Source organism: Gossypium arboreum, chromosome 4, assembly GCF_025698485.1.
Source record: "Gossypium arboreum isolate Shixiya-1 chromosome 4, ASM2569848v2, whole genome shotgun sequence".
NCBI classification, from domain to species: Eukaryota; Viridiplantae; Streptophyta; class Magnoliopsida; order Malvales; family Malvaceae; genus Gossypium; species Gossypium arboreum.
In genome coordinates this window covers 36,889,540-36,913,796 of record NC_069073.1, presented here as the reverse complement: position 1 = coordinate 36,913,796, position 24,257 = coordinate 36,889,540, and the positions used below count along the sequence as shown (strand labels likewise).

The 24,257-nt window shown below is 32.9% G+C and overlaps 1 protein-coding gene across 4 annotated transcripts; it reads left to right on the top strand.

Annotated features, from left to right (window-relative positions):
* Window positions 1-17,879: 17,879 nt before the first annotated feature.
* Window positions 17,880-23,915, top strand: LOC108454513 (carbon catabolite repressor protein 4 homolog 1). Of its 4 annotated transcripts, none has more exons than XM_017753017.2 (12): window positions 17,880-18,509; window positions 20,179-20,932; window positions 21,382-21,468; window positions 21,561-21,644; window positions 21,720-21,806; window positions 21,910-21,996; window positions 22,450-22,503; window positions 22,600-22,691; window positions 22,804-22,918; window positions 23,107-23,251; window positions 23,364-23,519; window positions 23,612-23,915. In XM_017753017.2, exons 1-11 carry the CDS (start codon window positions 18,352-18,354, stop codon window positions 23,507-23,509), a joined length of 1,809 nt encoding a protein of 602 aa, XP_017608506.1. In that variant the 5' UTR covers window positions 17,880-18,351; the 3' UTR covers window positions 23,510-23,519; window positions 23,612-23,915. The 4 variants fall into 4 exon arrangements, with proteins under 4 accessions (XP_017608506.1, XP_017608497.1, XP_052883100.1 ...); XM_017753008.2 differs by having other exon boundaries at window positions 23,588-23,915; XM_053027140.1 differs by having other exon boundaries at window positions 17,882-18,500; window positions 23,601-23,915.
* The last annotated feature ends 342 nt before the right edge of the window (window positions 23,916-24,257 follow it).

Genomic DNA, 24,257 nt, shown 5'->3' with positions numbered 1-24,257 from the left:
TTTCGAATCGGATCGAATCGAGTCAAAAAATTTCAAGTCAAGTCGAGTCGAGTTAACAGATCCTATTATTTGATACTCAATGTTGCATTTACATGAACTGATTATGTAACTAGTAAACAAAGTATAAAATTATTTAACTACATAAACAATATAATAGTTTTGCCTTTTAACTTAATGAGTAAACATTTATCAAAATAACGTAATTTTGCCTTTTAACTTAATGGTTTTGATTTTTAACTTTAGAAAAGTAAACATTTATCAAAATGGCGTAGTTTTGTCTTTTCTTATTCAAATTTTCATGTAACACCCCTCACCCGTATCCAACGTCGGGATAGGGTTCGAGGCGTTAACGGACTTAAACATTCACAACAACACATAACATATTACCAACCATGCATGGCAAACAAGCATATGCACATCACCAATATCAAACATAACATAAATAGCTAGATTTATAAGTCAGAATCATTAGCTCACTAAAGACCAATATATTTGGCCAAATTATAATAACACATGTTATAAAACTAGGTCTCTATACATGCCACTCACTTGATAATTCTAGCATATGTGTTTATACTGTCAAGGTGTTGGCTTGATAGTGTGATGCTTCCTCCGACGATCTCCAACCCTGAGCTAACCTGACAACACTAAAAGAAATGGAAAGGAGGGGGTAAGCTTTACGCTTAGTAAGCTCGCATGAAATAATAATAAGCAATTTACTAACATGCTTTCCATAGTAAAACTAACCCAATTGTACATTTACACATGTTCTGGTTAAGCTGCTTTCTTGACTCACAGTCACTAGATCATTTATATCTGGAGTTACGAACTCAAAATTAAGATCTGTAATTTTTCTCAGAAACTAGATCATATATCTTTCCACCATAAAATTTTCAGAATTTTTTGTCCATAAAATAAGTACAAATTATTATTCAAAGTCTCTCATGTTTCGCTGTTTGACAGCTTCGACCTTTCTTCACTAAAATTTATTTATCTCATAGTACAGACTCGAATAATGTTTTTGTTTGTTTATATTAAAAGCAAACTCATCAAATATTCTAAGCATGTAAATTATAACCCATAATTATTTTTCTACAATTTTTAACAATTTTTCCAAGTCAGAACAGGGAATCTCGAATTCATTCTAACACTATCTCACAAAAATTAGAATATCACATAATATACAACTCTTTTTCTCCCCATGTTTCCTTTATATGAAAATAGACTCATTAAAATTTAATTCCATAATTTATTTGAAATTTAATTCAACTTACACAATTTTTGGTGAATTTTCAAAGTCACATAACTGCTGCTGTCCAACACTGTTTTACTACTAAAATTCACTCTTACATAATTTCACTTAATCTATTTTGTCTTATCGAAGTTCACTCAAATATCGAACATATTGCTCAAAATTTTCTTAAACATATATCTACACTTATTCATCATATAATCATGTTCACATGTATTTTTACTTAATTGATTTTCCTGTTGAACTCTTCGGAATAATAATTGATACTCAGTTGCCTGCAAATATTTTCACACTTGTAGCCAAAGCTATCTGGTACGCATAGTAGCCTACACTTAGTACTACACATGCGACCAATTATCTGGTACATGTAGTAGCCTGCACTTAGTACTACACACGTGACCTAACCATCTGATACACGTAGTAGCTTGCACTTAGTACTACACATACGACCAATTATCCGGTACACATAGTAGCGTGCACTTAGTACTACACACGTGACCTCACAATAGATCATTCGTATTGTTTCTGTTCCGAAGGCTCAACGGGAAATTCCTCACTTTCCAACATGTTACAATTTATTCATAGTCCTTTTTCAATTTGCAATTTACAATAAATAATCATTCTATAGGCAGCCACATTTCATATGATAACAGAATATAATAAAATAAAATAAAATTGATAAATTATTTACGTACAAACTTACCTTGGATCCAGAAATGGCAATTTATCATTCTAGTCCATAACCTTGTATTTTCCCGATTTAAGCTCAAATCTCGATTTCCTTGATTATTAAGCTTAGAAGCTTGGCCAAACCCTAACCATGGCTGCTCTTGGTACATTCTACTGTATCAAGAAGAAAGGGACACATTTGGAGTTTAAAATTTATCTTTTAATTCATTTTACCCCTAAATGACCAAAATGCCCTTTTTACTATTCTTTCAAATTTTACCCAATCAAGGCCATTTTTGTCCAACAAGTTATAAAATAGTTTAATTATCATTTAAGGACCTCCCATTTAAAATTTCATAACAATTTGATACCTCTAACATGTAGAACTCAACTTTTACACTTTTTACAATTTAGTCCTTTTTACTAAATTGAGTGCCCAAACGTCAAAATTTTCGAATGAAATTTTCATGAAATCATTTCTTAAAATTGTAGACCATAAAAATATAATAAAAATGAAATTTTCCTCATCGTATTTGTGGTCTCGAAACCACTGTTCCTACTAAGCCCAAAATCAAGATATTACATTTCGGATAACTCGAATTGTGTAATTCATATTCGAGTTAAACCGAAAAACTTAATTTTTTATTTAGTTTATCCAAATAACTTGATTAACTCAAATAACTCAAACTATTTAATTCAAAATTTGAACATTTTATCGAATTTTTCGAATCGAATCGAATTTTGCTCACCCCTATGTTAATGTGTGAAATATTTTTTAAAGGTTCAGTTGTGCAGTTGGCATGCTCAAGATCTCTTTGGAACTCACTAAGTCCATACGAACTTACTCCGTTACCGTTTCCTTCTCAAGCTTGCTAATTGAAGGAAGACTTTTCTAAAGGACTACGCCAGAGCGTTGTTGTTGATATCAGATAATTGTTTTGCTAGTACTATGCATGACACATGAGGGTGACATCTAAGTGTATTTTGAGCAGAAAATGTACAAATAACTTCTGTCTGTTAAGACTTTGTTTTTATGAAATTTTAATGATATTTCATGCTTTGGATATTAAGTATTATATGTTGTTTAATAAATTTATTATACTAGAGTTTATATACTATAAGATTTAAACATTATATTTAATCCAACAATGGTTTAATTTAAACATTGAAGTTTTACAAAGTTTTTGCCGAAACTGGTTTTGAATTTAAGATGATTTCTAAGTAGTGACACGTCATACTTGGATCTTTCTAAAGGATCGGGTTTGGCATGCTACAGATGAGGCAACTTAAAATGCCAAGGGTGTTTTCAATCATACAGCTACAATCAGTTATGATTAGTCACTTGTATTAGGTCTAAATGAGTCATCTAAAACGACTTCTATAAATATTATTGCTCAAGAACTGATTGGGCACCTCTTTCCTTAATTTTTAGTTTAGTTTTTAGATTAAAGTTTTATTGTTATGGTTCTTGTTGTTCAAACTTAAGCTATTTTCAATTTTAGCTTAATTCTTTCTTCAATTACTTGTGTTTTCTATTCTAGATCGCAATTTGCTCAACATCTGTCATGAGATTTTCAGTTCTTGCACACAATCGACATATTTGGATCCAATTTCTCTTTTCTCTCCTTTGTGTTTTGATGTTTACTTTAATGTATGAATTCAAATTATGGATTTTCGAATTTAAATCCATGGGTAACTAGACTTAGGAAGATTAACGATGTAACAGTCCGGCTTAGACCCTAATCAGAATAGTGGTTTCGGGAAAACAAATCCTCAGAAAAATATTTTAATATTATTTTCTATTCCTATTATATGTGAATTAGTATGATTGAAAATTTCGTGTAAAAATTTTATCGCTTGTGTACTCGATTTGATAAAAGGACCTAATCGCGTAAAATGTAAAAGTTGTCTGCTGTTTGTTAAAGTGCCTATTTGATGTGTCTCTTTAAATGTGAGGTCCTTATGTTATTATTTGAATATTGAACATATGAGTGGACATTAATGGCATTGGTATTAATGTTTTAAATGTTTATAATGCAAGGGTAAAATGGTAAATGGATTAATTATGTCAATTAAAATTAAACCAAACATGAAAATTAGTTCATTTTATGTTCATTGTTGTCGAAAATCATAACAAAAGAAAAGGAAAAAGAATAGCTAGGGTTTGGCACTTGTGATTGTTGATTAAGGTATGAAATTTGATCAGTTTTTCATAATTTCTACGTTTTTGTAATCATTGCTTAGTAATCTATCAAGCGCATGCCCTAATTTCTGATTTTGTTGATGATTTTGAGTATTTCATTGTTGATAATGTGAGCTTTATGAAGTTTTATGATAGTAAATTAAAGATATGTGTTAGATTACTAAGTTTTGTCTTTGAATTTTTGATGAATTTGAGTAAAATGGGCTAAATTGTGAAATTTATAAATTGAGGGACTAAAATTTAAAATAAATGAAACATATGGGCTTATATGAATACTATGAAAATTTGGCTTAACATGAGTATATGCAAATTTTGTGTATTTTATGATTTTTGTGATTAGGGACTAAATTGTCAAAATGTGAAAATATGAGGGCTAATTTGTAAAATACCCTAAATTTGTGTTTATGGATTGATTTGAATGATTTGTTGAATAAAAGAGTTAAATTTGAATTTATATAGATCAAGAACAAAAGAAAACAGAATTAGATCAGGGGAAATCGAAAGTCGTCGAGTAGTCAACTCCGTTCGTCCGAATCCGTACGAGGTAAGTCTATATACAAATAAATGTATTTGAAATGGTTTACTTATGTTTATATGCTATTGAACAATGATGAATGGCTTTATACCTTGAATATGAGATATCCGAGAAAGTATTGACAAAGTTCCGACGTCCGAAAAGCCCTGTACAAACCATAAGAATAGTTAGGATACATATGTCATGACATAGGATCCGATATGTGTTATCATGTAAGACCACGTCTAGGATGTTGGCATCGACTTATGATTTACGTGTAAGACCATATCTAGGACATCGGCATCATATTTGATTTCGTGTAAAACCCTGTCTGGGACAGTGGCATCAATATTTGATTACATGTAAGACCACGTCTAGAACGTTAGCATTGTACGAGCTTTCCGAGCTATCCGCGTATCCTTATGGTTCTAAATGGTTCAACAGGTATTTCGAGAAACGAATGATTATATGAGATGTGTATCTGATTCAGATACATTTGAAATGTATATAATGTTTGAGAATAAAAGGTAAGTATATGTACAAGTGATGATATGTGTTATAAGTATGAGAAAATATGTTATATGTGTAAATGAATGAGAAAATATGTTATATGTGTAAATGAATTGGGAATATCTTAAATTTATATGAACTATGTGGTTTGAGATAGTATTTGGCCATGAAGTATATGTAATTTGATGATGCTTTCATGTTTTGAATGTTAAGTTTATTTGTATATGGCTTACTAAGCTTTTGAAAGCTTACTCTATGTGTTTTTCAATTATTTTTTTAGATATCGAAGCTACTGGGAGCTCGGGGATCGTTAAAGATCATCACCACACTATCGAACTTCTTTTTGGTACCTTTTGAAAATGTGAACATTAAAGTATGGCATTTATAGGCTAGAAGTACTTTGACTATGTTTTGTAATGTATTTCTATCTAGTCATGTGATATGGCTTGGTTATAAATGTGATCATGAATGAATTTTGGGTATATGTTATGTTCATGAATGGCCAAGTGAATTGGTCAATTTGGTAAGTTTTGGTATGTGCTTATTTGTGGAATTTGGTAAGGTTTGGTATGAGATTGTATTAAGGTAATAAATCTTATGTTTTAGGTATGACTTTGGATTATGTTTTTGTATGTTTTGATTTAGTTAATAAGTATGAAAACGGTTGATAATGATATGGTATTTATAATGTATATATTGTGGTTGATATTGGTTGAAAATTTGGTATGAAACATTGTGGTTTGATGCTTGTAGAGAGGACCCATAAATGGGTGGCAAATTGCCCTTGTAAATGGCCTATTTTTGCCCACATAGGCTAAGACACAGGCGTGTGTCTTAGCCATGTAGCTCGAGGGTCATTTCGAAATGAGCCTAGGCAAACCACGCGGTCGCACACACGGGCGTGTGACTGGCCATGTGACACAAGCCAGTAGCCTCCCTAATTTTCACACGGCCTGGCACACGGGCGTGTCTTGTGGCCGTGTGGACAAGTTAATATGTATGCCTTGTTTTGCCACGGCCTAGACACAGGGCATGTCTAATGCCGTTTGAGGCACACGACCTGTTCACACGGGCGTGTGACCTCTATAGCTTTGAAAAAATATTTAAGTTTTGAAAAAATTTGTATGAGCTCGGTTTAGTCCCGACCCATTTCTAAAGCATGTTTAAGGTCTCGTTGACCTATGTAGGGGACTCTGTATTGATGTATGACTATGATTATATGATGATTGTGAAATGAATGTGAATTATTTTGATATGTCTGGTAATGCCTTTAACCCTAGCCCGGCGACAGATACGGGTTAGGGGTGTTACAAACGAGTAGACGTGGGATTAACTAACGAACATTTTAGGGTTTCTATTAAAATTAGCTTGATCTAGTTGAGTGAATTTACACCCTAGGATTGACGACCCTTAGAAGTCATTTTGGTAGATAGGCCGGAAAGATAAGTCTATTGTGCATCTCTCAATTTGTCCCCGTTTGAATTGTGAGTTCGAAAGATAAGTAGTTCCTACCGACTAGTTAATTTAGTTAGAAGCCAAAAGGTAATATCTAGGTTAATTACTAAGTAATTAATTAAAACCCTAAATCGGTAGTTAATTATGAACACTAAAATGAGTTAGCCTTTTGTTTGCTTAATTGAGTGATTTTCAATTGTTTATTTTGTTTTCTTGTTTCCCATGTTATTTTCTAATATATTTTTAGCTTTGATGCTTCGTACTATGATTTTACTTGAGTACTATTTAGACTTGTTAGTGTAGAAGTTTAATCAAGCCTCCCTTGGATACGATCCTCGGAATACTCCGTATTCCATTGTAAACTATATTACAACCTAACATGTATACTTGTGGACACCATTTCATATATTTAGCTGTAGTATTTACACTTTCGATGTTCACACGTAGTGAGGTAAGCAATAGTTAACAAGATTTAAGGTTTGAAACTAATTAATTGGATTAAATCGAATGAACTTAAGCCCTAGAATTGATGCCTTCGGGTAGTGATTTAGATAGACGAGATCCAAAGGAGATTCTAATTGGAAGCAAGTCAATTTGTCCCTTTTTAGATCAGTTAAGTTAAAATACAAGTGGACTAAATTGATTAATTGATGTAATTATAGGCCGAAAGGTACTAATAGGTCGGTTAGCAATTAATCGGTAAAATCCCTAAGTTTAGGTTAATTACAACAATGGATATTAATCAAACTCTTGTTTTTTATTCTTGATAATTAATCTGCTAGTTTCGATAATTATGCAATTAGGTCATTTAGAAGTAATTAATTTTACACCTTTAATTTGTATTTAGTCGTATATATTAAGTAGATTAGTAGTTACTTAGACTTAGTTTTGCATGCTCAGCACTGCTGTTTAGTTTGATTTTTAGTCATACCTCCCTTGGGTACGATCCTCAGGTAACTCCAGCATTTCGTTGTAAATAAATATATGTTACAATTTGACATGTTCACTTGCAGTATACCGCATATATATATTTAATATGCATTGGCTCTATATCCTCAGTACATGCACACCGAGGTACAATCACGCATGGAAGCATATACCAATCGATCTATGGATGGGTGTGGGAAGCTGTCTTTTGGGAAATCCTTGTTAAGGTTGGTGAAGTCTACACACATTCGCTATCTATTTTTGGATTAGGGTACCACTACTACATTGGAGGCCCAATTCGAGTATGTAACTTCTCAAATGAAACCTACAGCTAATAGCGTATTTACTTCTTCTTTAGTAGTTGTGACATTCTTGTTGGAGAATTTTCATTTCTTCCACTTCACTAGTCGGGCACCTGGATCCACTCCCAAGGGGTGTTGAATGACGGATAGGTGAATTCTTGGCATATTCATCGCCTTGTAGAAGAATACACCTAGACACTCTGTCTTAGGCACTTCAAACTTTCTTTCTCTTCAAAGGGAAGGTCGAGACGATCTAGGTGATTTTCTCGAGCTCTTCTTAGTATAAGTGGATAGGCTCTGATGTTTCTATTGGTTGCGCCTTGGGGAGTTGGGTCTCAAGCCTAGCCTTAAGGCCTTCCAAATCAATTCCCTTTTTCTCAATGACATTAACTCCCATGAAAGAGTGGGAGTGTGATGTACAACAAGCTAAAGGGGGAGATAGGGAGCTTCAATCTTTTCTAGTTGAGCCGCATGTGCACGTGCACAAAAAACAAACAAATTTATAAAATAATTTAAAAGTGTGGTTTTAACTGCAAGCATACAGTGTCAGTTGTAATATTTATAGTGTTAATGGAACACTAAAGCATTCCAAGGATAGAACCCAATGGATCGTCAGTAAATGTTTTTGTCAATTTAATTACAATTTAAGCAATTACTAATCAAATCAAGTCAAAAAAATTTAGTGCAAATTCAAATTAAAAAATGTTTAAGCTATATCTAAAGTAACAAATAAAAATACTAAACAACTTTCTTCCTTTTTACTGAAATTAGTTCAAATGTTCACTGAACAGAACATAATCAAATATTAAATTATTTGTATTTTATAACTCTTATGCTACATTTGGTAGGAACATTATTTTTACGCATTATTTAATATATGGGTTGGCAATAAACTAATTCAATTGGTAAAAGTATAATATATGGGCTATCTATAATTTAGAAGTAATGAGTTTTGTTTTAGGTTTTAGATGGGTTTATATATTGTACTTATATGTTCAAAAACTATTAGGTTGTTTTTTAAATTTTTAAAAGGTATGTATTTTGGACTTTTCTGTGTCCAATGGAATAAACCAAATTGATGTGGTTCAATGACATTGTCTAATTGAAACCGAATTGAACTATAAAAAACTCAATTTGAACCAAACCAAATTATCGGTTCAATTAGTTTTCTTAGTTTGGCCATTTTTTGCTCAACCCTACGAAGGGGGATACTTGCGTACCGTAAAGGATTTCCTGCAAGGATAGAAGAAGGAGTCTAAGTAGAGTTCAAACTGGGAGAAGCACCTGAACTAGGCAAGATGGGTATGTTAGATGGAGCGAGGGGGTTGATCTGATTGGCTAGATCATTGGTCTGGTTGGTAAGGTCAACGGGGATACCACTCTGGAATTGTGAAGCCAAGTTGTACACGTTCACAGCACCAATATTGATATAGTGATGCAACAATGAGGATGTATAGGTGATACAACAAGGAGGAGCTATAGAAGAGAGGGTGGTAATTGTCATGGACTTCGATTCACCCAGTCAGGTTAGAGAATAGGAGGTTCTAAAGAGTGGAGGTGTAAAGGAGGCTAAGGTCAAAAGCTAAAGGTAAGTTGGCAGAGTATAGGCTTGGTATCTTTAGAGAGTGAATCTTTTTTCGCATTTTTCCAAGAGGTATTTATAAGGGACAGCCCCATGTAAGGTGATGCTAACTTGTTGGACTTGCCATCTAGTCATCATTATAGAACGTGTGGGGTGGATGTCTTTGATGGGACAAATCCTATCATTCTTTTTAACTTGATGGTATGGAGCAGTTGAGCGTTCGCAATGAAAGACTGAAGGTTTGTGTAACATCCTAAATTAGGGCTTAATCGGAATAGTAGTTTTGAGACCACAAATCTGATGTTAAAATAATTATTTTATGATTATTATGAGGTCTAGGATATGAAAATAAGTATGTGTTAAAGTTTCATGAAGAAATTCTATGTGTAAGGTGTCCAATTAAAAATTAAGGACCAAATTGAATAAATTGCAGAACTTGGATTCTAGAAGCAATTTGTATGAAATTGCTTTAGATTATTAATTAGAAGGTATTAAAGAGTAATTTTCCCAATTTCTAAGTTTTTGGACAAAAATGGGCATGTATGAATAATTTTGGAAGTTTAGTAAGGAAGGGCATTTTGGCCATTTGGTAATAAAATCAATAAAAAGGGAAAAATAATGCAAAAATCAGTCATTCTTCTCCCTTTTGCTGCCGAAATTCCAAGGGACACCATAGCTAGGGTTTCTTCACTTTTCAAGCTAAATAGTAAGTGACTCCTAGCCCCGTTTTTAATGTTCTTTGTATTTTTGAGATCCTTGTAACATGCTCTCTTCATTTCTACCTATATTTCAAGCTAGGGTTCATGTTCAAAAATTTACCCATACATGAGATGTTTGTGTTTTGATGACTTATGGAGGAATATGAGAGTTTAAAGGATAGTAAACAACTTCTACTAAGTAGTTTTTCATGGAAATGGCTTAAGGGACCATTTTGTAAAAGTTGTGAAAATGGGTAGAAAAATGTGAAATGAAAGAAAATGTGAGCTGCTTTAGGCAAGAAAAATATTTGACTAGGCTTGGCTAACTTAGAAATTACACGTACTTCATTATACGAGCTTTAGGACTAAATTGTAAATATTGTGAAAGGTTAGGAGCAAAATGGTTATTTTTCCCGAGGTGAGTTTTAGGCCTAAAACGAATAATGTGATGTTTTAATAATCTAATTTTATTTATATAGACCCGAGGAACCAATTCTGGAGGTCGATCGTGGAAAATGAAAGGTTTCGAAATAACCGAGACACGAAATCGAAACAATTACCAGGTAAGTTCGTATAACCCGAAGTAAACTTCTAATATACTTAAACATGCATGTTCTTGAATGCATGAAAATTTAGATATACATTGCATGATAATTCATGAAATGTGCCTGTGTAAAAGAAAGATGATAAATGTCCCGGTTAAATAGAAAAAGGAAATCCGATGGATAAATTATGGCTTACATGACATGAGATCCTGCATGTGTTGCAGGGAAGGATTTAGCCCGGACGGGTAATCCAATAATCTCAAAATGGAAAGGATCTAGCCCGGACAAGTGTTCCTTGAGTGATTGAGTCTCCTGAAGAATATGGTGCATTAAGAATTTAGCCCGGACAGGTAATCCGATTGAGGACTGAATTTAGCCTGGACTGGCAATTCAGATCCGAGCTTATGAGAGCATTGTCGTTAAAAAGGGATTTAGCCTGAACTGGTAATCCTGACAATGCTCTATGAGTTAACACTAAGAGGGATTTAGCCTGGACTGGTAATCCCGCTGTAAGATATAAGGTTCACCGGAGTGTGTACTCGAGATGATCACTTGTATGACTTGACGGTAAATGACTATCCATCGAGATTTTCTGAGAAATTCAACGGGATTAACATGCTGAAATAAAGAATGGGAATATTGAATTGTTGAGCTCATCTAATACTATTGTTATGAGACTAACTTGATGATTTAGTGCATGTTACATATCATTAAAATCTCTAAGAGTATAATTAGGCCATGTTACATATCATTAAAATCTCTAAGTGTGTATGGATGATAGAGGGTGACCAAAGGCTTGGAAAATAGCCCTGAAATGGTCCACACGGGTAGACACACGGGCATGTGTCTAGGCCGTGTGTGACATACGGTCAGCCCCTATGGGCGTGTTGCTTGACCTTGTGTCCCCTGCACCTAAAATTTTAGGTCAGTTTGCATGGTAGTAAACACACGGGCAGAGACATGGCCGTGTATCTCAACCATGTGGAGGCTACGGCCTAGCACACGGGCATGTGCCTTGGCCATGTACCTCAAAATGAATGATGACATCATAAACAGAATGTCCAGATTTTTTGACACAGGCATGTCTAGGCCGTGTGAGGGACACGGGCCAAGGACACGGGTATGTGCTTGGCCGTGTGAAAATCCCTTTAGGTTCAAAATGAAAAATAAATCCAAATAATTCAGCACGGGTGGGACACACGGGCGTGTCCCTAAACACACAGACGTGTGCTTTGCCTCTACACGGGCGTGTGAGGCATAACTCTAGTAATTTTTCTAAAATTTTCTATAGTTCTCGATTTAGTCTCGGATCAATTTTAATGTATGTTTTGGGCCTCGTAGGCCTATAATAGGGACACTATGATGTTGCTTGATTGGTCATAAATTAGAATGAAATTTTATAATTATATTTTCCGGAAATGTCCGAGCATATGTCTGGTAACGCCTCGAACTTTGTCTCGGTCTCGGGTACGAGTAAAGGGTGTTAGAGTTTAAGTAGTGGATGGCTTGCTCTTGTTCAGATTGTTGTGCCGAAAAGTAGGACTTGCAGATGACTTCCCATTTCTGTGCCAATTGATTTGCTATTTGAGTGTCCCTATAGCTTACCACGTTTCCTTATAGGGATAGGGGTATAACAATAGTAGGCAAATGTAGTGTATTTTATTAAATGATAATGCATAATAAAATTACACTTATCCTTATTTAGTTAAAATACTAAATTAACCTTATATAATTATTTAAAAGATCAAACTAGTGTCACAAGCCGCAGTTCAATACTCGTGACCATGCATCCCATGAAGGTCTATCGTTTAGATGGGAATCATTTGACCCATGAGAGCTGGCCCGATTCAAAGAGCTGTTGAAGAAGTCTATCCATTTGAAGCCTGGGTGGCCCAATGATGTGGACATGAAAAGTTAGGCTACTTTGGCAAATAGGGAAACTAATCTTAGAAGATTGAGGGGAATTATATATGATAAGATTTGATTTGATTTGATATTTTAAATCTTGTAAATCCCTTAATTGTAGGGATAGACTTTATATCATCCGTCGATATAACTTGATCTAGAACGTCGATTTTGGGGAGCTTAACTATAAATAGAGAGCCTCCCCTCACTTGTAATAATCCATTTGTATCCATTGTATTCTTTGAAAGTGAATACAATTGAGAGTATTTACTCAAACACTTCTCGTGACTTTTTTTGTGGTTATTCTATTCATTAAGCCTTCTTTTGATTTGTGTTGCTTCCGTTATATAAATTGATGCCTTGGAGGAATTCTTTGTGAATCCTCAATTGTTTGGTGGTTAGGTTGACTTAGGCATGTTTGAAACAAAAGAACCACCTAAAGCCGTACGGATTGCGAGACTAAAGTTCTAGTCTCGTGACACTAGCTCTATGTAAAAATGAAAAAAAAAAACTAAACTAAAAGTAAATTTTAACTCTATTTATTCTAATGGCTCTTAAAGGAGTTGGTTTTATATTATATATAGATTCACAAACTTCTCCTATTACAGAACTTATAACTATGCCATTCAAACTTATTTCACTCAACATTTCTTAATTAAGTTCTTAGTTTACTAGTTTCACTATTACTAACATTAACATTCACTTATTATGTTTACTTACCATCAATCATTTACATTTATCACTTCTTTATTACTCATATCACTCAACACTTATTACAAACACTTGAGACATTTCACTTTTGTTTCACTATTAATCAAGTATTCATTATTATTTCTTATTAATTAACTTTAATACTTCACCTTTAATAAACTTTAGTAAAATACACTCGAGTACTTGAGATTCCAACCAAACACTATACACACTAAATACTAGGATCTTCAATATGCATTTACATGCTATGCCATAAGGCATAAACTACTGTCTTCACACTAACATTGTGTTCAACATAAGTGCGCACACTAATCCCTATGGCATGCCAATTGTACCTTCATTATTTCACTAAGGTTACAAGGGCAATTTGTTTATAAGATTATTTATTCATTATAAAATCCATATCACACATCATTTCCATACAACAATTCTTATGCACACATATTCTCATTTTGTATTAAACACTTATTATTACTCGTTAACCAAGTTCACCTAGGACTACTTAGGAAGCCATTCAATACATATCACTTAGGTAATTTATATCACCAAAACACATTCAAGCATGTATATACATTTATATAAATTGCACTATCCTTTTTCTCAACAAGGCTTTATAGCCATCACTTGACAACATCACTAATAACACTTAACATATAATCATTTTATCCCCCATTTTAGACATTTCACATTTTCTACTTTAAGTCATTACAAGACATTATTAGCCTTATCAATAGTTTAACTTTTACCATTTACCAGTATTTCACTTCGTTGTATTGAATTAACTTAATGTATTTTTTGAAATTTAATCACTTATCACTTCTTATTGTCACTCTATTTTCTCTCTCTACACATATCATAGTATTTAATGTTCTTTCGACACTTTCTAAATTTTATTCTTACTAGACTAGACCAAATTTTACCTTAACAACACTTTCAAACTATTAACCATTTTTATCAACAATTATTAACTCATTATTTATTTCAAATTATTAGCAATGGATTTCAATAATTGCATTCACATTTCACTTCAGCTATTCTTAACTTCATTATTTATTTCAAAGTAAAACTACAATATTAAAGGACAAATTAGGAAATCCAATAGTACTTACTTCTTTCAATGTGTCAAAAAAAACAATTATTAACTTCCTAATACCTTGAATTTTCTTCCACACAAACTTGAAAACATCATTTCCATCAATTCGTCATTTTCTCATATTAAAAATATAACAAAATTAGCATATAATATTTCCAAGCTTTCTCATAAAAATCAAACCCAAATATATGTTAAGTAATATGAAAAACACCATTATTTATATTATTGAAGTTCATTCTCAATGTCTTCTATTTTCTCTCTCAAAAACTCATAAAAACCTAGACTAAAAATTATATGATTGATGATGAAAATGTGGTTAGAAGGTAATTTTATAAGTGACTACAACAAAATCTAAAAATGGGTGAAGATATTTTTGATAAAAAAAAATGAAGGAGAAAGTAAGGAAGAGAAAGCTCACATGAAAGGCATGGTTGGCTACTCCTTAGCTGAAATTGAGTTCAATTAAAAAAATAAAAATTCAAGTGGGCTAAAAGCCCAAGTCCAACTTTTAAACATGATATTTTATAAATTGTGGCTCCTGTTGTAACTCATGGCCCATATGATACAAATGAATTTCATAATATTTCTACCATAAAATATCCTTTTATGATAAACTTATCATTTTGTTACTTTTGATTCTTTGTATAATTTCATCACAATAATAGGTAATTATCAAAACCAAATCTAATATCACTTATAATCTTTAATATAAATCAATGTAGGTGAAAATTACATATTTTCTCTTTATAATTTACAATTTAATCTATATATTTTTTATCTTTCCAATTTAGTCTCAAAAGTTATTTTTCACTAAACTCATACTAATTCCAATTTATACTTATTTTAATTCATCAATAGTAATTCTCTTTTCTCATTTTGATTATATTTATATTTTAATCTTTAAACTTTTCAAAATTCAAAAAATTGTTTTCATAATTTTCTACCCAATTATCACATTTGCTTTCATATGATTCCTTTATATGACTCATTTTCAAATTTTCTCACCAATTATTTGTATCTGTTGCAAGAATATTACTATGTGTCAAATTGAAATTTTGAGAAATTACAATTCAACACATGATTTTTCAAATAATTATAAAAATATAAAAATATTTAAAAATATAAAGAATTATAAGAAGTTATAAAAATATTTAAATTATTAAAATTCATAAAAATAAAAATAATAAAAGCAATGTCTATGATGAACTTGGACAATAATTATTTGGGCTAAAATTAACTTAGAATAACCATCTGTCCATATTGTTAAATAATTATAAAATAATTTTAAAAAATTAAGAATTATATTTTTAATTTTTTATAATTTTATAATTATTTAAAAACCACATTCAATGAATAAACATGTATGTATTTTTTAAAATAATAATTAAAATTTATTTAACTTTTAAGAATTTTTATTTTTTAAATATTGGATAACATGACAACAATGCTACATCAATATGAGGTATAATGTCGTTGTTTGATTACTTTGTTAGCTATATCATTTTTAACAATAGAAATTGATAGAAATTTTTAATAAAAATCTAATTTACTATTTGATCTAACCTACAATAACTAGTTTATTAATTTTTACCTAATAATTAATTAAAAGTTTATTGATAAAATTCCATATAATATGATTCGGTAAATTGTAGTAGTTTTATCAATCAATCAATGATTTATCATTCAGATGAAATTTGGTTCAACATCTTCGTCAAATCAGCAAAATAAATGGACAAGAGAAAATAAATTTTATTTGCCGGTCACGTTATTATTATTGGGATTTTTTATGTATATATTTTTTATATTTTTTGAAACCTTTTATTTTGTAATTATTGAATGAAATAAGTCTCAAAATTATATATGAACTTTGATTTAATGTGTAATCATATAGGTGAATTTTAATTTGCGGGTCATGTAATTATACACGTAAAACTCTAATTGTGGTTCAAATGTATACTTGAAACTTTAATTTTGATTTAATTATACATATTTAAAAAATAGATACATCAATTTATTTTTAAATTAGATAAATATAATTATTTATGCATGCAATATATAAACATAAAATGATGTTATATCAATAATCGTATTAATAATTTACAAGAATTGGATCAAATCAAAATTTTATGTATAAAATTGCACAAAATTAAAGTTCATGTATACAATTGTACATTAAACCATAGTTTATGTATATTTTGGGATTTATCCTTATTGAATAGATGGTTTAACTAGTTAAATTGGGTGAATTGAAAATTGATAATGCAGTTGATTTAATCACCAATCGAATTCTTTTAAAATTAGTTGAATTTAATTAAATTATTTTTGTTGATTGAGTCTTAACTCGGTTGGCATCGTCATTGTTGCCGGTACAAGAGAAAATGAGTTTAAGCATATTGAAGCGCACTTATATTCCTATTTAAGGGCAGTGATTAAAGATGGCAAAAAAAATTGAATTTGATAGGTTTCGGCCCAACCCGATCCATGAGGGTCGGATTTTTTTTTTGAGAAATAGGATTCAGACGGGTGAAACTATAAAAATAGTCTGTCAAGAGAGGTAAATCCGCTTTGCCTTGCCCTGGGATATTTTCAAAAAATTGCCCCTAATATATACATATATTAAATATTTTCTTTCAATAAAATACATATATAAAAAAATATATTAATATTTAAGTTTAAATTAAAAAATTATTCTTATATGCTTCTAAATAAAAATAAAATAATTAAATTAATTTCAGGTTGGATCGAGATGCAGTTAGGCATTTTATTAAATTTTGAGTTTGGGTTTAGGGTGAGTTTTTTCTTAAGACTTGGGATTGGGTCGGGGCAAATTGGTCAAACTTCAAGTTGGGGTCGAGATAATTCATCTTGCCTCACACCGTTGCCATCACTTATTGGGGTAGGGTTACGGTAGAGGTATCCATGGGTTAGGTCGAGACCCGATTCCAAAAAACTTTTCAAGTCCAGACTCGTTTCCGCCAAGCTTGGTCTACTCAAAAGTCCATTTTACCATTTAAAAAATAATAAAATGATAAAAATTATATTTTAATTGATATTTTATATATTTTTATAATTAAATTTAAATTTAAAAATATTTTTCATTGTTGAAATTGAAATCAGGGCAAGTGGACCCAAGGTGTGAAAATATTTATTTAAACTTAATCCTAGTCGAGTGAGATTTATAGGACCTTTGGACAAGTCTAGACTAATGAGTAGTTTTTGAATTAAATTTTTTATTTAAATTTAAATTAATTTGAAAATTGAATACCAAAAGTACACCACACAAAAACTTAAACCGATTATCCTACCATATAAATTAATTAAATCGATTGGATTTACTTAGCACAATCAATTTATGGACTTTTTCACCTAAACTTTCCTTTAGATGAATAGACATCTGTTGCCTTAATTTTAATTTTTTTAAGAATAAATATTAAAGTTAAAATTACGTCAATTTTATATGGATATATCGCTGGAAAGATTACAAATGTATTAATTTTATCCTTGAAAAAATTATTTCTCTCTATAAATAATATACAGATATTTTAAATAAAGACTTTCCTTTTTCACGTCCTCTGTAAAACCCTAACTATCATTCGTTCTCCTCATTTCCCCCCTTTCTTTCTCTATATCTCTTCTTCGATTCATTCCTTCAATCATTCTCTATTTCAAAACCCTAAATACCGTTACAAGATCTGTTCTTGGTTCTTGCATGTTTATATTTGGGATTAATCAACAAGTCTTCTAGGGTTTGTTTAATCGGAAAAAAAGAAAGAAAAAAAAAAGGAGGACGATTGTCAAGGCTGGCGGGTTTTCGGGTCAAGTAAATGGCGGATACGCCTGGATTCCGCCTCGATGAGATTGCGCATCATTTCGAGGTCATTTCTTGCTCTGCTGCTCTTGCTAGTGTAGGATTGGATTTGATAGGTTTACCAAGTGGTGACCGTTGCGAACTGTGACCGACCAAGGAAGCCCGAGAAGTTAAAGCATGCTGAGCGTGCTACGTGTGCACCTCCCTTCTGATATACCAATTGTTGGCTGCGAGCTCACGCCTTACGTGCTCTTACGCCGACCTGACAAGACCGTTACAACCGATGATGTGCCTGAGTCGGCCCCTCTTGATGGCCACTTCTTGAGGTATAAGTGGTAAGTGTTTTTAAATCCGTTGAAGAATCTATCTTTTAGGTTTTTTATTGGTTGGTTGCGGGGGTTATGCCAATGGCTAGGCTAATTTCATTTAACTTTTCAAGTGGTATGAAATTTTTTATGTCTAATTAACAATTAAACTCTTTATTATTTATTTATTTATTTATTTATTTATTTATTTCTTGGTTTATGTATTTTGGTTAGTTGTCATGTTGGCCAATTGGATTTTGAGCTAGTTCTTTTGGGTGTGTTATTATTTGATTGCTTTTTACTAAATGTGTGAACTGCTTTTTGTAGGTGGCAAGTGTTTGCATTATAAGACAATTTCTTAGATTCTATGTTTCATTCCTTTTTCTTTTTTTACTTTTTGGTGTTTTGGTCTTTGTGTAGTTCTCATTTTGATCAATGGGGGTTTGAGTTTGGTTTTTGGGTTTGATATATATGACTGTTTTTAGTAAATACAGTATATGTGACATTGTCGAGTTTTTCCGTAAGGGATGCGTGGAATTGAGGTCTATAAGTTGAGTTTTTCTACCTGTGCATTTGGAGATAGTGTGGTTGCTTTTTACTGGATTGCAATCTGTTTTTGTTACTCCGTGTTCTGGATTATCTTGTTTGTTTAGTGATGTGTTTATTTTTTAAATTCTTGAAGTATCAAGAAGTAGTTTCTTGAGTCTGATTCTGGCATTGAGTTTCATGCCATTTTGTTTGGTTTTACTTGGATTTAGTTTTCGCTGCTTGAGTCAAGATTGTTGCAATTGAGCTCTTTGTCTCTTTATGCGTCATAGACAAAACTAGGTTCAATGAGCTAGAATCTTCCATAGAAGGCAATAATTTGTTTCCTTTGTTTTCATTCTTGTGGCCACCTGGCACCACTACTCCTATGAAAGCTCGTAAGAACGTTTCAACATAGACTGAGAGTAACTACACTTAATATTTGATCATAGGAAGAAAGAGTTACCAGAAAGGTACTCCTAAGGCATTTAATGTGCTACTGGTAATTATCAAGCTTCTGCTATTTAAAGTAACTTGGGGTTGAACAAGTAAGTCTAGTTTTATTTCAAGAATTACCAGAAACTCCTGAAAAGGTAATAGAAACTTGAAATTTATAATGGTTGCCTTATGTTTCATCACAAAAGATCCTAGAACTTTAAACATTGGTTATGGTTTCGGTTTCGGTTTCAGTTACATGTAGTAATATAATAAAGATGTTTAGTAAAATATGAAGTTGAGTTTATTGATTGTTCAGTCCTTGTATGGTATTTAGGTCAACTTTATACTTTTGTTTTGTCATCAGTTACATGTAGCTATATAATAAGATTAAATTTATTGATTATTCAGTCCTTGGATGGTATTTAGGTCTTTTCATTTTAAGAAAAACTTTAACCACTATCAAATACAATCTTTATTATTGATTGATAAATGCTTTAGGCGCGTTGTAGTTTACCTAAACTTTGAGACGGTGATATAACATTCTTATTGTGATTGCTGGATTCTTATATTGGAAAATGCATTTTTTTTACCTTTTCTTGTGCCCCTATTGCAAGTGTTTGCTAGAATTTGTTGTCTGCTTGTGGGATTTGCTGGGTGTTTATTTATTAAGTTGATTGTTTCGAAATTTTCTGTTCATATTACCTGTCTAATTTTTCTCCCTGTGTTTGTTTTGCAGGTATCGCATACAAAGTGATAGAAAAGTTGCTGTGTGTAGTGTACATCCCTCTGAGCAAGCCACGCTGCAGTGCCTTGGTTGTGTTAAGGCTAAAATACCTGTTGCTAAAAGTTATCATTGCTCTCCAAAGTGCTTCTCAGATGCGTGGCAGCATCACCGTGTTCTGCATGACCGTGCTGCAAGTGCTGTAAATGAAAATGGAAATGAGGAGGAAGAGATATTTGGTCGTTACAATTCCTCAGGTTCTGGAGTTATAAATGCTAGCTTAACAGGTTCAGCATCAAGCACTAGCTTGACAAATGGTTCAACACCTCTGTATCCTGCTGCAGTCACACAGAGGAGTGGTGGTGAAACCTGGTTTGAAGTTGGACGCTCTAAAACATATACACCAACAGCTGATGATATTGGCCATGTTCTCAAGTTTGAGTGTGTTATTGTAGATGCTGAGACGAAACAACCTGTTGGACATCCCAATACTATTTTGACATCTCGTGTTATTCCGGCACCTTCCCCTAGTCCTAGGCGCTTGATCCCTGTAAGTGGAGCTGATATGTTGGGAAATCTACAGTCAGATGGTCGTGTTTCATCCTCTGGAAGTTTTACTGTCCTCTCTTACAACATCTTGTCTGACTCATATGCAAGCAATGAGTTATACAGTTATTGCCCTTCATGGGCTCTTTCTTGGCCATATCGCAGGCAGAATTTGTTGCGGGAAATTGTTGGTTATCGTGCAGACATTGTTTGTCTTCAGGAGGTAATATTCAGTTATATTTTGATGGTAGTTTGTTTCGGAAGTTTAATTTTTCCCTGAGACGCAGCTTTGGAATTCAGTGAACGACAAATAATTGCTATGTTTGATATTTACTTTCATATTTTGGATCGGGGATGTCTGACCTGCATTTTCATCTGTCTTGACTTAGATTTGGGTTTATGCTCGATTTTATTCTCTTTTTTAGATGATAAACACATAGACACTTACTAGTGATGCTAGAAGGAAATTGTTTTACCCTCCCTATACCTATTTTAAGAATAAAGGTTTGAGTTTTAAAAACTGAGAAGAGTTCTTAGTTAAATGATAAGCAATGTTCTTGAATGCTAGAACTTCTTAGTCGGTGGGTTCATCTAATCATCAGCTGGAAATTTTCTTCCTCCTTTGAGCATCTAGGTGACATGTCTCAGTATCAACTGTTCTCATTTTTGCAGGTGCAAAATGACCATTTTGAGGAATTTTTTGCCCCTGAGCTGGACAAACATGGATATCAAGCTTTATACAAGAGAAAGACAAATGAGGTTGCTTAAGAACTACATGATCCTCATTTCACTGGTTTATGATGTTACTTTTTAATGTTTTTAATGTATAATTTATGTTGTTCATAATGCAGGTTTACAGTGGAAATATCCATACAATTGATGGTTGTGCCACATTTTTCCGTAGAGATAGATTTTCCCATGTCAAAAAATATGAGGTTTGGAAGTATTTTTATGTGGAGTATGAATTTATACATGCATTTGTTGTGCTAAAGTAAATCATGTCTTTGCAGGTTGAATTTAATAAGGCTGCTCAGTCGTTGACTGAGGTTGCCGTTCAAACTACCCAGAAGAAAGCTGCTTTAAATCGTTTGGTTAAGGTAATAAATACTTGCAACTAATTTTAATCTATATCCTTTCTCTTATGGTAAATATTTCTCTAATGCTAATGCTAATAATACGATAAAAACTCTTTGTTTGCAGGATAATGTTGCACTAATTGTGGTTTTGGAAGCAAAGTTCAGTAATCAGGGAGCTGACAATCCTGGGAAGCGGCAGCTTCTTTGTGTGGTAAGGATTGTTAATTTTGTTCTTCTTATTGTATATCTCTAGCCTTATCTATTATTGTCTGCTGTAATGTGCATGATTTTTCTTTAGTGCCTTATTTATGATAAAAATATGAATCATATTGTTAGTGGTAATTGTTAATATGCACAATCACATTCTAGCAATTAGAATTACCAGAATTCATGGAACTTCCCCCTATTTCATTATGACTAACGAACTCCTGATTCAGATAAGATATTTGATTCTTAGGTTGTTGGCATTTTGATTCTTTTAGAACCCAAAATTGTTTCAGAATGACATGGAAATGTTGAGCATGCTTATTCCTTCTAGCATTTGGGCTATTCTTTAGATTCATGAAAGTAGACTCGATTAAATGATGATATTCTTTGCAACTCTTTCATAATTTCTAGGTGCTTCGTGTAACTATTTCCTACTGTTCCTGGTTTTGGAATACAGGCAAACACACATGTAAATGTTCCACAAGAGCTAAAGGATGTCAAAATCTGGCAGGTTCTTATTCTTCTCTTATTTTTACAGTTACTTGCATATTCCTATAATGCAAAAGTTCACTCAGTTTGGTTCCCTTTGTTTTAAATGTTAAATTAGGTGCATACGCTCTTAAAGGGATTGGAGAAAATAGCTGCAAGTGCAGACATTCCAATGTTGGTGTGTGGGGATTTTAATTCTGTTCCTGGGAGGTAAAATCATTAGCCTTAACATGATGTTAGATTATTTAGTGCTTCTTCAGATCCATTATATATGCGTTAGGCTACTTTTGCAACATTTAATGCACTGTTTAATTTTCTGCAGTGCACCCCATTCACTTCTTGCTATGGGGAAGGTAGATCCAATGCATGCAGATTTGTTGGTAGATCCTCTTGCAATTTTGCGACCTCACAGCAAGTTGACTCATCAGTTACCACTGGTAAACTCTCTTATATTCATGAACTGCTTCCAGATTTTGCTCATGTTTTTAGCCTTACTGTCACTGTTAGTGATGTTTCGATATTAGTTTTAAGAAAACAAAGGAAACAACCTTCAGTTGAAAAAGGTTAGCAGGGTTATAAAACGTACCACAGATTCTGCTTTGACATTCTAAAGTTTTTCAAACAGGTTAGTGCTTACTCATCTTTTCTAAGAGGTGTTGGTCTGGGTCTGGAGCAACAGAGGAGAAGAATGGACCCCACAACCAATGAACCTTTATTCACAAATTGCACGAGAGATTTTATTGGCACTCTAGACTACATACTTTACACAGGTCGGTTTATCGTACCTGAATCAATTGGTTGTATGCAAATTTCTATTTTTGTGTAATTAATTTGTATGTAGTGATTGCAGCTGTTTATGACCCAGTTTTTTTGTGGTTTCAGCGGATTCATTGACAGTTGAGTCATTATTGGAGCTCTTGGATGAGGATAGCTTGAGGAAAGACACAGCACTTCCTTCTCCAGAGTGGTCCTCTGATCATATAGCTCTGTTAGCTGAATTTCGGTGTGTGCCTAGGCCTAGACGCTGACACTTTTAAGGTATGCAGTTATGATCTTTGATTTTAAATGATACACAATATATGACAACTGAGCCGGTGATTTGTTAGCCGATACATACAGTGTATGTGCAGAACATGAAATGGCCGGAGGTGTAGTGAAAGATTGTTGGTTGTTTAGTTGTTGGAAGATGGGGCGAGAGAAGAGCAGCTGATGGATAGATATAAAAGGTAAAATTGTAAGAATGGGTAGATCATGCCTCCGCATTTGTTTTTCAAGGCATCTCATTGAGGGATCCTTGCTGTGATCTGCTGCTTTGTAATATGTTGTCACACAGCTCTGTTTCATAGAAAAATCATTGTTATGCCTTTTTCATTTTCATATATTTTTTCCCCTTTCAATAGAAATATGATGGGTCCAGCGGCTCGGTATAATCAATGAACTGTACTTCTAAGTTCTTCCATTTTGGTGTTTCGGGGAAATGAAAGCTGGTACTCTGATAATTGCAAAAAAAAAAAAAAAAAATGATCTGATTATCTAGAAAATTTGCAAATGTTAAAATTTGATATTTGAACATCAGATTTGTTAATCTTCATTTTCTAAGATTAAGGTGTTTCCATCATCATTTTAAGTGGAAGATCCTGGGGGCCCATTCGTAAACTGATAAACAGAGGCTGAGAGTACTCTGCTCAAGGGGATCCAAGGTTTCTGGTCGAAGAAGATTCCTGTTAGCCCTCCGTCCACGCACACCATCGCGTAAGCAGGACTGGGTTCCCTGTG

Excerpts from the sequence above, each read along its gene's own strand:
- LOC108454513 (XM_017753017.2), top strand. The coding sequence starts at position 18,352 with ATGCTGAGCGTGCTACGTGTGCACCTCCCTTCTGATATACCAATTGTT. Across the intron at positions 21,469-21,560 it reads ACAAGAGAAAGACAAATGAG|GTTTACAGTGGAAATATCCA; the intron begins GTTGCTTAAGAA and ends TTCATAATGCAG. Across the intron at positions 21,997-22,449 it reads AGCGGCAGCTTCTTTGTGTG|GCAAACACACATGTAAATGT; the intron begins GTAAGGATTGTT and ends TTTGGAATACAG.